The 12573-nt window shown below is 43.0% G+C and overlaps 1 protein-coding gene across 3 annotated transcripts; it reads left to right on the top strand.

The window, feature by feature from the left end:
- Positions 1–225: 225 nt before the first annotated feature.
- On the top strand, positions 226–12572 carry atp8b2 (ATPase phospholipid transporting 8B2). 3 transcript variants are annotated; one of them, XM_019892162.1, is made up of 23 exons: positions 226–317; positions 560–630; positions 708–787; positions 865–1023; positions 2265–2353; positions 2454–2650; positions 3397–3517; positions 3658–3745; positions 4042–4076; positions 4172–4331; positions 4412–4600; positions 4688–4803; positions 4983–5135; positions 5913–6024; positions 6097–6202; positions 6273–6462; positions 7179–7362; positions 8031–8254; positions 8340–8423; positions 8667–8912; positions 9024–9162; positions 9862–9992; positions 11081–12572. In XM_019892162.1, the coding sequence occupies exons 1-23, from the start codon at positions 264–266 to the stop codon at positions 11573–11575; spliced, it is 3423 nt and encodes a 1140-aa protein (XP_019747721.1). In that variant the 5' UTR covers positions 226–263; the 3' UTR covers positions 11576–12572. The 3 variants fall into 3 exon arrangements, with proteins under 3 accessions (XP_019747721.1, XP_019747723.1, XP_019747722.1); XM_019892164.1 differs by lacking the exon at positions 8340–8423 and having other exon boundaries at positions 8031–8134; XM_019892163.1 differs by lacking the exon at positions 865–1023.
- The last annotated feature ends 1 nt before the right edge of the window (position 12573 follows it).

Consider the following 12573-nt stretch of genomic DNA (forward strand, 5'->3'; position numbering starts at 1 on the left):
GTCATATTGTGCAGCATGAAAGGGTCCAGACTTTCAGGGCACCCTGTTTATTTCTGTCAAAAACATACAAGCTGAAAGGTAATACACATTTCCAGATTTTTTATTTTATTTTAACCATCCTATTTTGCTGTTTCAGGCTTCAGAGGGGCACCCCGTTTATTTCTGTCAAAAACATACAAGCTGAATGGTAATACACATTTCCACATTTTATTTTTTTTTTAACCATCCTATTTTGCTGTTTCAGGCTTCAGAATGAAAAGTGGATGAATGTCCGAGTAGGTGACATCATCAAATTGGAGAACAATCAATTTGTGGCAGTAAGTAACTGTATAATCTCATAAGATTCAAATGTCTACCTGTAGGACAAAATATTAGCAATCGTTCTCACTAAATCAAAATAATACAGTAGACATATTGTTCGATTGATACTTAATTGACAATGCAAAAAAAAAAATGACATATTGTTAGATTGATACTTAATTGACAATGCAAAAAAAAAAAATGTTTTGTCCTTGATTAATTTACTGTTTTGTTTCTGTACATCCGCCTCTGTTTGCAGGCTGACTTGCTGCTCTTGTCCAGCAGTGAACCTCATGGTCTCTGTTACATCGAGACAGCCGAACTGGACGGGTCAGCAAGCGCACCGCAACTTGTCGGTCAGCTGCACATACAATAATTCATTTTATGAAATGTCGAATATCTTACAGAGAGACCAACATGAAGGTGCGGCAGTCTGTCTCTGTGACATCCGAACTGGGGGACCCCAACAACTTGGCTCAGTTTAATGGTGACTTTTGAGCTGACTTTTTATGTATGTGTTTCCCTCCCCCGTTTCAAGTATGATGTTCATCTCTCTGTGTGAAGGTGAGGTGGTCTGTGAGCCCCCCAACAATAAGCTGGATCGTTTTAGGGGGATGTTGTACTGGCGGGAGAAAAAGTACACTTTGACCAACCAGAACATGCTTCTCCGAGGGTGCGTCCTCCGCAACACAGAGGCCTGCTACGGCTTGGTCATCTTTGCAGGTAGAAACATGTTTCTGGGCATGTGATGTACTCAATCTAGATGTTCAGACAAGATTCAAAAAGTCAATACAGAGTTGAGGCCTCACGACTGTGGCCCCACTATATGACCTACCCCCACCCATTATATCACGGAAGTCTGCGTTTTTTAGTGATTTGATGAGCGCAACAAATGGGAATCGGTTGGAATTGTGGAAATGGGAATCGGGTGACTGTTTGTGCAGTTATGCTACATTAGTTATGCTACATAACTACATATGCTCTCTGCTGCCGTCCCCACCCTCTGGAACACTCTACCACAACACATCCGCAACTGTACTGACCTCCAATCCTTCAAATCATCTCTTAAACTCACCTGTTCCGCAACGCTTTTAACACCTTTTAACACCTTTTAATCTATTTTACCCATTTTTGCTATTTTTGTTCATCTAAATGTGTTGTTTGTAAATCATGTATGCTTGTCATTAAGTGTACATTTTTATCCTGTGTTTTAAGCTCTTGAAAAGTGTCTGAGTATGATGAAAAGCGCTTTCCAATAAAATGTATCATTATTCTTATGATTACAAAAGAAGATAACAAGGCTACATAAGAAGATAATAAGTACTGTATGCAATTAGAATACAATTGGCTAATACTAGAAAACAATCTCAAATGCATATGCAAATTAGGTAACTGTCTAGCTAATTAGCTAATGAACGTTCATCATTTCAATCGTTTTTGCAGTCATGTGAAATAAGAATTTAACTAAGTAATTAACTAACTAATGAGCTAAGTGGTCATTTAACCTCCTACCTTATTCATAAGAATACACTGTTGAGGAATTAATTAGCACAACATTATAAGCTCCCAAGCTAACTAAGTAATGGATTGGTTTGGGCACTTTCATACTGAATAGCCAGCTAAGTAACTAGCGAAGTAGACAACTAATGTGCTAAATAAAAAGCTAACGAGCAAGGCAGTCATAGAAGAAATATAGCTTTCTTTTACTGTATAATGATCTTAAATAAAAGCCCACATGCTTGCTAGACAGCTATTTAACTAAATATCAAATTGGTTTTAGCTACCTAGTTAGCTAGTTAGCAAAAGAAGTAACTCCATAGCTAGGATTGTGATCAATACATTTCCTCCTGATTAAAATTGTGTCAGTTGACCTGTTCTTCTTATAACAGAACTACTTTTTGTACAATACGAAACTGATTTATAGTATTGAATTGCTTGTATGATATTATGTGTTTGCTATCCAGGCCCAGACACCAAGCTGATGCAGAACAGCGGTCGCACTAAATTCAAGCGTACCAGTATCGACCGTCTGATGAACACTTTGGTCCTCTGGGTGAGACACCTTCTCACTTTCATGGCCGACAGCTATTGTCGGACATGATCTCAGTGGATTTAGTGTCATGTCTGAAGGCATTCATTTTTCTCCTTGTCAGATCTTTGCTTTCCTGGTCTGCATGGGTATCGTTTTGGCTGTGGGCAATGCCGTGTGGGAGCGAGAGGTGGGCACGCTGTTTCAACATTACCTACCTTGGGATCCTTCCGTGAATGGTTTCCTCTTCTCCGCTGTCCGCACTTTCTGGTCCTATGTGATCATTCTCAATACAGTGGTGCCCATCTCGCTGTATGTCAGGTGAGGGAAAAGCCTACATGTAAGATAATGTCAACAATTTAACATTCAAATAATAATGCTTGATTTTGGAATCAAAAAGTCATAATACTAAAGTACAAGGTTATGTCATCATTTTTCAAGAATAAAGTCAAGAGTTTGACGAGTTATTAGTTTAAGTACGAAAACAGAATCAATTCATAATTTTTTGAGAATCAAGTCATTACATATTCTTTCTATTTTGCATGAATGAAGTTGTAATTTTACATAAATAAAATCGGAATATTACAAGAAAACACAAAAACGATCAAGACGGGGGGTCTCCAAGTGTTCTCTCCACGGCGCTGATGTCCTTCCGCCATTTTGAGACACTAATATGCCACAATCAAATGGAAAGAATGGAGCTACTTTGATTGGCCCTGACTGAAGTTGGCTGTGACCACTCCCACAGTGGCGCAGCACTTCCCTCTGAGCTATAGGTCAACTCTTTGCAGATACCCCATTCGCCATGCAGAAGTCCATCGCATTAGAAGAAAAAACTCTCAAGTGCAGAGTAATTTTACTCGAATGTAATGTTCCTACTATGTTGTACTTTGCAAAATTTCAATCAAAATTCTTAATTTTGTGACAAAGTTGCAATTGTATATGAGAATGAAGCTGTAATGTTATGAGTAAAAAAATACCTTTTAAAAGAAAGGAATAATTTTACATGAGTAAAGCAAAATGCAATCAATCGCATTTGGGTGTTTTTTTATGTGTGTGTATAACAGTGTGGAGGTGATCAGACTGGGCCACAGCTACTTCATCAACTGGGACCAGCTCATGTTCTGCTCCAAGTGCAACACAGCAGCCGAGGCCCGGACCACCACACTGAGTGAGGAGCTGGGCCAGGTGGGCTTCCGCAGAAAAGCAGAGTGTAGAACTAGTGTGGAGGGAGTCAATGTTTGACATTATTCTTTGAATGCTTTGGTGTTTGACCCAATTAATCTGCAACATTTTAGTTATTTTCAAACAGAAATGATTTCATTCAGGTTGAGTACATCTTCAGTGACAAGACTGGGACACTCACACAGAACATCATGAGCTTCAAAAAGTGCTCCATCAATGGACACAGTTATGGTGAGTTGACATACAGACATGCAAAATGCATTCTACCGTATACAGTACTGTATAGGACTTTTTGCGGTCAAACTTTATCATAACATCAAGCCAACAATTGTCCATTATACTTAAATATAAAACAGTACATTCTATTTCTACGTATCACATAGACATGCAAAATGCATTCTACCGTATACAGTATATGACTTTTTGTGGTCAAACGTTACCATAACATCAAGCCAACAATTGTCCATTATGCTTCAATATAAAACAGTACATTCTATTTCTACGTATCACATTTTTGTCACTTTTAGGGGAGGTAGCAGATCCATTGGGGCCGCAGCCAAAGGTCAGTATCCCCAACCTAAAAATCTCCAGTACATAAAAAGTCCCTAAACGTAAAAAATGCACATATGACTCTCAATAATATGGATTCTCTTCCAGAGGTTGGACTTCACTCCTTTCAATCTTCTAGCAGACCCAGACTTCTGTTTCTACGATGATACGTTGCTGGAGTCGGTCAAAGTGGGAGATTCTCACACTCAAGAGTTTTTTCGTCTGCTCTCCCTCTGCCACACCATCATGAGTGAGGAGAAGAGCGAGGGTGAGGTCCCAGAACGAAACACGATGAATTTGCCATAAGTGATCCATGACATTTTACCTTTTGAGTTTGTGTGTGTCCAGGAGAGCTGGTCTACAAAGCCCAGTCTCCAGACGAAAGTGCTCTTGTGACAGCTGCAAGAAACTTTGGATTTGTGTTTCGCTCTCGAACGCTGGGGACCATCACCACCACTGAGATGGGGCGAACCGTCACCTATACCCTCCTTGCCATCCTGGACTTTAACAACGCACGCAAGAGGATGTCTGTCATAGGTGGGACGGATGGATGGATGGATGGAGTGGATAGACAAAACGAAGCATGATGATCCTCAATGTTTTTGTTCGTTGTTTGTTTGTCAGTCCGTAACCCCGAGGGCAGGATCCGTCTGTACTGCAAAGGTGCTGACACTGTGTTGTTGCAAAGGCTCCGCCCCTGTAAGCAGGACCTGATCAATATCACCTCAGACCACCTCAATGTGAGTCACCAACCACAGGTTCAGTCAACCTCTTTGTGGGTGGACTCCTGCGTGTACCTCTGCTGCCATCTACTGTCACAATGGCAAAACCGCCAATGCAAACATCATTTTCAAGTGTCCTTCGTGCCAGTGTATTCAGGTTTTGCCTCTGTTTTTGGGGTTGGGGGGGGGAACTCCAGGAGTATGCCGCTGATGGGCTGCGGACACTGGCTCTGGCCTACCGGGACCTGACAGAGGAGCAATGGGAGATGTGGTCAGAAAGCCACCAATGTGCTGACAAAGAAGAAGACTTGTTGTCAGCTGCCTATGAGCAAATAGAACAAGACATGACGGTCAGTGCACTCTGTTAGACTTTTGTGCCAATTTGATATGAATCGAGTACGACTACAGGGTGTTTGTCTCTCAAATGGATACTTTCCAGTTTCCTTGAGCGAGATACTGAACATTTCATTAATGTGTAGCAGGTATGATGAGTCATGGTTCACTTAGCCTCACTGAAGTTTTTGGTAGCCAGGCCAGGGTGTAGTTCGCTATTTGCCTCATCATCTGTTTCTTGCCATAACTGCTCAAGGGAACTTCAACTTTGCATAAAAGGTGAACTTGCCTCACTGCTGCAACCGGACACATTTTCATCTTTGTCACTTCACACTGTTGACTTTCACTCTCGCTCAGACTGAAGGGTCCAGATGTCGGTGTGAACAAATTGACAAATGACAAACCGTCCAAGGTGAACTCTCACTGGGGTGTCATTTGAATGGCCGGACGGACAGACAGCTGGACAAACATGGAGCCAGTCTAAGACCAAAGTGATCAACATTACGCAATACTTACCAATAGAGCAATTGCCCTAATCTGCAACCATTATTGGATTAACAGGAGAATCCGACAATTATGACCAAACTAAAAAAAAAAGTCAGACATAAATAGGAGGACTCCAGACTGAGATTTAGAACTGAAGAAGCCTTCTGGATTAAAGGTGAAACGTCTGCAACAACCAACCTCAATTCAACTTTTTCTTATTACCTTGAGATTGAGCAGTCTTTTGAATCCTATTGAAGTCAAGCTGATTACAACTCACAGTGTGTGTATGTGCACATGTGCGTGTTTAGCTGCTGGGAGGTACCGCTATAGAGGACAAGCTGCAGGAAGGTGTCCCAGAGACCATCGCTCTCCTCTCCCTGGCCAACATCAAGACGTGGATCGTTACAGGAGACAAGCAAGGTGGGACACAAGCGGTGATTTCTCGGAAGAAAGTTCCAGGGTCCTCGCAAGTTCCTGTTTTATCGCACACAGAGACGGCTGTCAATATTGGCTACTCGTGCAAGATGCTGACAGATGATATGACTCAGGTTTTTATCATTAGTGGACACAGCGTCCAGAGAGTGAAGCAGGAACTCAGGTCAGACTTAAGAATTTACGTTATCGACGTTCTATGACACAGACAAGCCGATGTTTTCTTTCCTCTGTAGGAGAGCGAGGGAACAGATGATTGCACTGTCGCAAACAAAAGACGGTGAGAGAGAGGAGGTGGTCGAGGGATGTGGAGAGGTCTGCTTCATGAAATTCAAAGGCGCAGGAAAGCAGTCGCAATGTCCTCCTTCCAACCGCATGGACAACATCTCTGGAGATTTCGCCCTCATCATCAATGGTCACAGCCTGGTAGGTATTTAAAAGCCATATCATTAGGTACACCCGTACACTCTAAATTAATGTACGGTGTAACAGTGGCGGCCTAGTGGACGAGTGATTAGTGCGTCGACCTCACAGTGCAGAGGTCGTGGGTTCGATCCCGGCTCCGGCCTTCCTGTGTGGAGTTTGCATGCCGTCCCTGGGGCTGCGTGGGTTTTCGATGGGTACTCCGGTTTCCTCCCACATTCCAAAAAGCATGCATGGCAGGCTGATTGAACACTCTAAATTGTCCCTTGGTGTGAGTGTGAGTGCGGATGGTTGTTTGTCTCTGTGTGCCCTGCGATTGGCTGGCAGCCGGTTTAGGGTGTCCCAACTATCCAACGACAGCTGGGATAGGCTCCAGCATGCCCCGCGACCCTTGTGAGGATAAAGCAGATCATAAAATGGATGGATGGACGGTGTAACAGTGTGCTTACAGTAAACAAATCTTGTTTTTTTTCTTTTCCAAATGAACAAACGTAATTTTGCATCTCCAAACATCCAACAAAAATCATGCCCAATGACATGTGCTGTCAAATGAATCTGCAGGCCTCGCTTTCTGTCGGCGTAAAAAGCAGGATCACAGCGACGACGTTCAATCGTTTTCAATAAAAACGCAGAAAATGACACAACATACTAATTTATGATTTGAGAACCACTGGTCTGCAGAGACCGAAACAAAGCCTTCTCTCCTGTCATCCAACAAGGCCCACGCACTGGAAGCTGACATGGAGGAGGAGTTCATCACGACGGCGTGCGCGTGCAAAGCGGTGATTTGCTGCCGCGTTACGCCGCTGCAAAAGGCTCAGGTGGTGGAGCTGGTAAAGAAATACAAGAGGGCCGTCACCTTGGCCATTGGGGACGGAGCCAATGATGTGAGCATGATCAAGAGTAAGTTGGAAGGAAGAGTGCTAACAGGGAGTCAGGGAACAAGAAGGAAAAGAGAAGTTGAGGTGCCGGTGTCTACCTTTTGGCAACCGCATGCTCAACAGAGGCTCAGCAACGCCCGTGTTTTTCGACCACGCTGTTACGAAAAGCCTGGCAGACTGTGTGGCAATACATGTTGCAGTGTATGTTATGTCCTCATCGTACTGGGAACTTGTTTCTTTGACCATCTTAAAGCCTCCGTGACAAGCAAACAATTGATGCTCCCTCGATGTTGAGATAACGGAGTAACCCAATGTGTTGTGTTCTTGCAATAGACTTTGTTTTGTAAGTGTTACGTCACTCGTTTTTTTTGTTTTGCTTTGTTTTGTTTTGTCAGCATGTACATACATGCATGTGTAATCGTACTTGGCAGTAAAAAACTAAATTAAAATTTCCAGTGCATTCTGTCATTCAAGGTACAATTTGCATTAAGGTTGCACATAGGTCTTATTTTTGGGCATTGTGATGACTATTTAAAGTCGTGTTGTCTTAATGAACAGTGACAAGTGGCCTCTCTTAAAAACTGATGTACATTTGCATGCTGGAACGACATCTGATTTTTAACCTTCAACCCTGAAACCATAAAGTGCCAGAACATAAGAATCATGCTGATCCAAAATCTTCTCCTCCAGGTGCTCATATTGGTGTCGGTATCTCAGGCCAAGAAGGCATCCAGGCCGTGCTGGCCAGTGACTACTCCTTCTCCCAGTTCCGTTTCTTGCAGCGTCTTCTGCTGGTACACGGCCGATGGTCCTACCTACGCATGTGCCGCTTCCTGTGCTATTTCTTCTACAAGAACTTTGCCTTCACCATGGTGCACTTCTGGTTCGGCTTCTTCTGCGGCTTCTCCGCTCAGGTCAGAGCGGAAAGCTTATGTTTTGCCGACAAGTCTTGACTCGTGGAACTAGAACAACCGTCGTATAACAATCTCTGTCTTGCAGACGGTATATGATCAGTTCTTCATCACACTCTACAACATTGTCTACACTTCTCTGCCTGTACTCGCAATGGGCATATTTGACCAGGTATTAACACATTAACCCTTTCATGCACCCTGTAACCTGATAACATGATAAGCTGTCCACTGTAGTAACCGCTGTCCCCCGAAAGTGTTAAGCATTGAGCTTCGACAAATATTTGCAACCTAAATTTGTTTTTTAAAATCTGATTGATTTCTTTGAACTGCCTATTGTCGTCACTTTACGGTGTTTCTTTTGGCTGCTTCTCAGTTACATATATATATATTTTTTTGCCTCTTTGCATTTTAGGACGTTCCTGATCAAAGGAGTCTGGAGTATCCAAAACTCTACGAGCCTGGCCAATTCAATCTGCTCTTCAATAAGAAAGAGTTCTTCATCTGCATCGCCCAGGGCATCTACACATCAGTGGTGCTGTTTTTCGTCCCCTACGCCATCCTAGCCAACGCCTCGCAGAGCAATGGAGAGCCTCTCACTGACTACCAGACCTTTGCTGTCACCACGGCAACAGCGCTGGTCATTGTGGTGAGTGTACAGGTAAGCCGATGGTGTGAATTTTCCATGCGGGTGCTCCTCCCGGCTATATGTCATCATCAAGTGTGTTCTAACCATCCTTCTCTTGTTTTTTGTATGTTTGGGATTGTGTAGATCTCACTGGACACTGGCTTCTGGACCATTTTTAACCACGTGTTTGTGTGGGGCTCGTTAGGCTGCTACTTTACCATCATGTTTGCTGTGCACAGTCAGACACTCTTCAGTAGCTTCCCCAATCACTTCCATTTTGTAGGTCGGTCCACACTGCTGTTGCACCCACAAACACAGTAGAAAGAAACCGTAACACCCCCACCAAAAAAAATGTGTTGTTGTTTTTTTTTTCATTAGTATCTGTTAAGTAGGCGTTGAATGTTTTTGCATCAGTCTGCAGTCAAAAAGTTCAACATTGCTGTCATCAGACCGTAAGACATATGCCCACATGCATTTGGGAGCCTTAACTGTTTTTTTTTTCCCAAAACTTTGAACCAAGGTTGAACTTTTTGGCCAAAATGCATCTGTGGTAGTTAAACATGACACTGCTCATCATCAAAAGAATACCACACCGACAGTAAAACATAGTGATGCCAGCCTTTGGGGCTGTTGCTTTCTTTCCTCCCTTGGAACTTGGAAGTCAAAGTGGAGTGAGTTGAGAACAGTTTCAAATTCCAGTCAGTGTTAGCAGTTAGAAAGATTTTTTTTTTTTTAATGTTGAGAAACGTTTAATAGAACAGATGAAATTTATTATGGGTGACTCAGTGAACATGAGTTTAAATGTAATTGCTTAATTTTGTACACAGCCACATGACTCATTTTAAGACCATGTGCAAACTGGGGGAAAAAATGGACTTAGGAGAGAGCCATGGGGAACTCCGCTTTGTAACATGTGTTTTCTCCAGTACATATTTACCATTTGAGGCTTATCAATTGCTTGTTTGTGTGTTTTTGAGTATAGGCAGTGCTCAGAGCACACTATTGCAGCCAGTCGTGTGGTTGACGATTGCACTGGCAACGGTAATCTGTATAGTTCCAGTTTTGGCATTCCGCTTCCTCAAGTTGGACCTCAAACCTCAGCTCTCAGACACGGTGAGAAAAACAAGAACACTCACGTCAGTAGTGCGGCTTCATGCATTCAAATCCAAATTTCTCAACATGTGATGAACTGCAGAACCTTTCTGAGCTCGTATGGGCATTTTAATGGGTGAGCGAAGCTGTGAGGGACCTCACGCATTGTAAAAAGGCTGCAAATATTGACAAAATCAGTGTACTGTAATGACAGAAGAGGCTTTTAATGCAGCCCGTGGCCTTTGTAGTCAATGTGTCTTCACCTAGATCCCTCAGCTTGATGTGAAGAACATCCTCTTTTTTGTAGTTTTTTTTCCTTTTAAAGCAGGCCAAAGGATGGAAAAATATGTTGATGGTACCGCTGCAGGGTCCCCTTATTAAGCCTGTGTTTCTAGTCGCTGACATGCATGAGATACAGATGTCCCCTCAAAAAATATACTTTGTAGCGCACCACCAAAGTGTCACCGAATGCACATTGCAATTGTTGTGAATTTGGGTGGTCTTTTAGTTACCTTTTCCACATCTCGTTGTACTTTGAGATCATTTGAGCAAGACTTAGACGACACAATGACTGACATGTAGAAGCCAGATTCCCCCCCAAGAGAACGCATACAGCAACAGTAGTGTGGGATAAATTCCCCTGTGACAGGAAGAAAAACATTGAAATATCAGCAAGCGGACGTCTCTTGAGAGGTGAAAATGAAAGGGAAAACAGTTCAAGGAAAGAGTGTAAACATGCATACAACGTTGATGAGACATTTCAAGTATGAAAAAATGTCTTTGCATTAGTTTGATGGTACCAATCTGCAAATAAAGTGAAGCGCCCGTTTGAAAATAGTTTGCCTAAATAATCTAAAGGGTTTTTTTCCTTTTTTTTTAACTCAATATTGCGATTAGGATTTAATGTGATGATTTGTTTTCAAAGTTGTCTTCCCATCTATTGTTTAACAAACACAAGCAATACATCAATCTGTATGACAATACACAACAGTTTATTTATCTACTTCAATTATGTTCCATTACACAACGAAATCATGTCTTTTCGTGACACCTCGTTATAGAAATGTGACTCGCAACGACAAATAACACCTTTGGTTTCCTCTCTCTAGATCCGCCACACTCAGCTGATGTGTGAAAAGAAGCGCAGGCCAGCGGGCGGTCGCCTGGCATCCACCTGGCGCAGCGCGGGCAGCGTCTCAGAGGGCCGGCTGGGCGCAAGGGGCGGTTCCCGGCGGTCCGGCTACGCCTTTGCTCACCAGGAGGGATTTGGCGAGTTGATCACCTCTGGGAAGAACATGCGTCTCTCGTCTCTGGCTCTGGCCAGTTTCGCCTCCAGACATAGCTCCAGCTGGATCGACACCCTGCGGAGAAAGAAGCACGCTCACACGCCCCCCAGTGCGTCGGGGGAGTGCACTCCTGCGCTCTCTCACTCCTCTTCTGTTCTGGGGTGCTCGCAGGAGGCACCCACTGAGGTGGAAACAGTCCAAGACTCTCGGATGATTCCCACGACTTCCACTTCAGTGGAAGCTTCGGAGGATCTTCGGGAAGGAGCCGTCAGCACAGGCTCACCCTCTGTTGCCGAGAAAACCGCTCAAAAAGAATGAGAAGAAAAAATAATGACAAAAGAGGACTCAAACAAACAGAAAGTAGAAATGCATGAAATCTTCTAATTGTTGATGATACTGTAAAGCGGTGGCGGGCCGTGCGTTTGGTCCACCTCTTACTGCTAACGCTGTCATGTTGCAATTAGACAAGACATCAATACTTGCCAAAAGCAAAATGTAACAGCCACCTACATCATCTTGAGCAGTTGAGAATTTCTATTTACCTAGTAATTGGTCAAAGGCACAAAATAGTTCAATAGGACCACGCCATACTCACCAGAGATGGTTCTTGTTAAATATATTATAAGGTACAAATCACTAGCGTGAGGTTATACTCGATGAACAACCAGTCGGAGGATGTAAAAATGCTGACTGTATTGTGGGCCAGCTTGCTGGCCCTGTGAGGACAAAGTTGAAATCTGATTGGTTCTTATAGTTTCAATTGCATTGGCCAGCTCTCCTGATTGTGAAGGCCCCGGGGCAGATAACAGTGACATGCAACAAATGAAGAAATCTGATTTGACAAAAAAAATAATAATAAAAATAATTATAAAAATTTTACACCCACATACACGTCCTGTTAGCAGCGCAGCCAAGAGGAATGATGCAAAATTACGAGGACAGACTGCGGGGGAGAAATGAATACAGTTTTATGCAACTGATTATTTTCATGTGTTTTTTCATTTTTAAACCGTTATCGGTGTTTGCCAGTAGGCGGCCCACCACTCCTAAAAGGCGGCAACAGCATATTTCAAGCGAGCATATATGTATTAAGCCAACAGAAAAATGCAGCTCATTAGTTCTCAATGAGAACAACGCAAGTTATCATCGTGCCACACATCTACTCATGACTTTGGGTTTTCTTTTTTTTGTGTTTGTTTTGTTTGGTTGGCTGCATCATATTGATGTGTTTAAAGCAGCGTGATCTAAATTTGATGACTGCCTGGCTTGTAATGGAAAGCCAAGTAGAAACTCAAACAGACTAATGGATGTGGGAG

This window comes from Hippocampus comes, unplaced genomic scaffold, assembly GCF_001891065.2.
Source record: "Hippocampus comes isolate QL1 unplaced genomic scaffold, H_comes_QL1_v1.1 scaffold153, whole genome shotgun sequence".
Taxonomy (NCBI): Eukaryota; Metazoa; Chordata; class Actinopteri; order Syngnathiformes; family Syngnathidae; genus Hippocampus; species Hippocampus comes.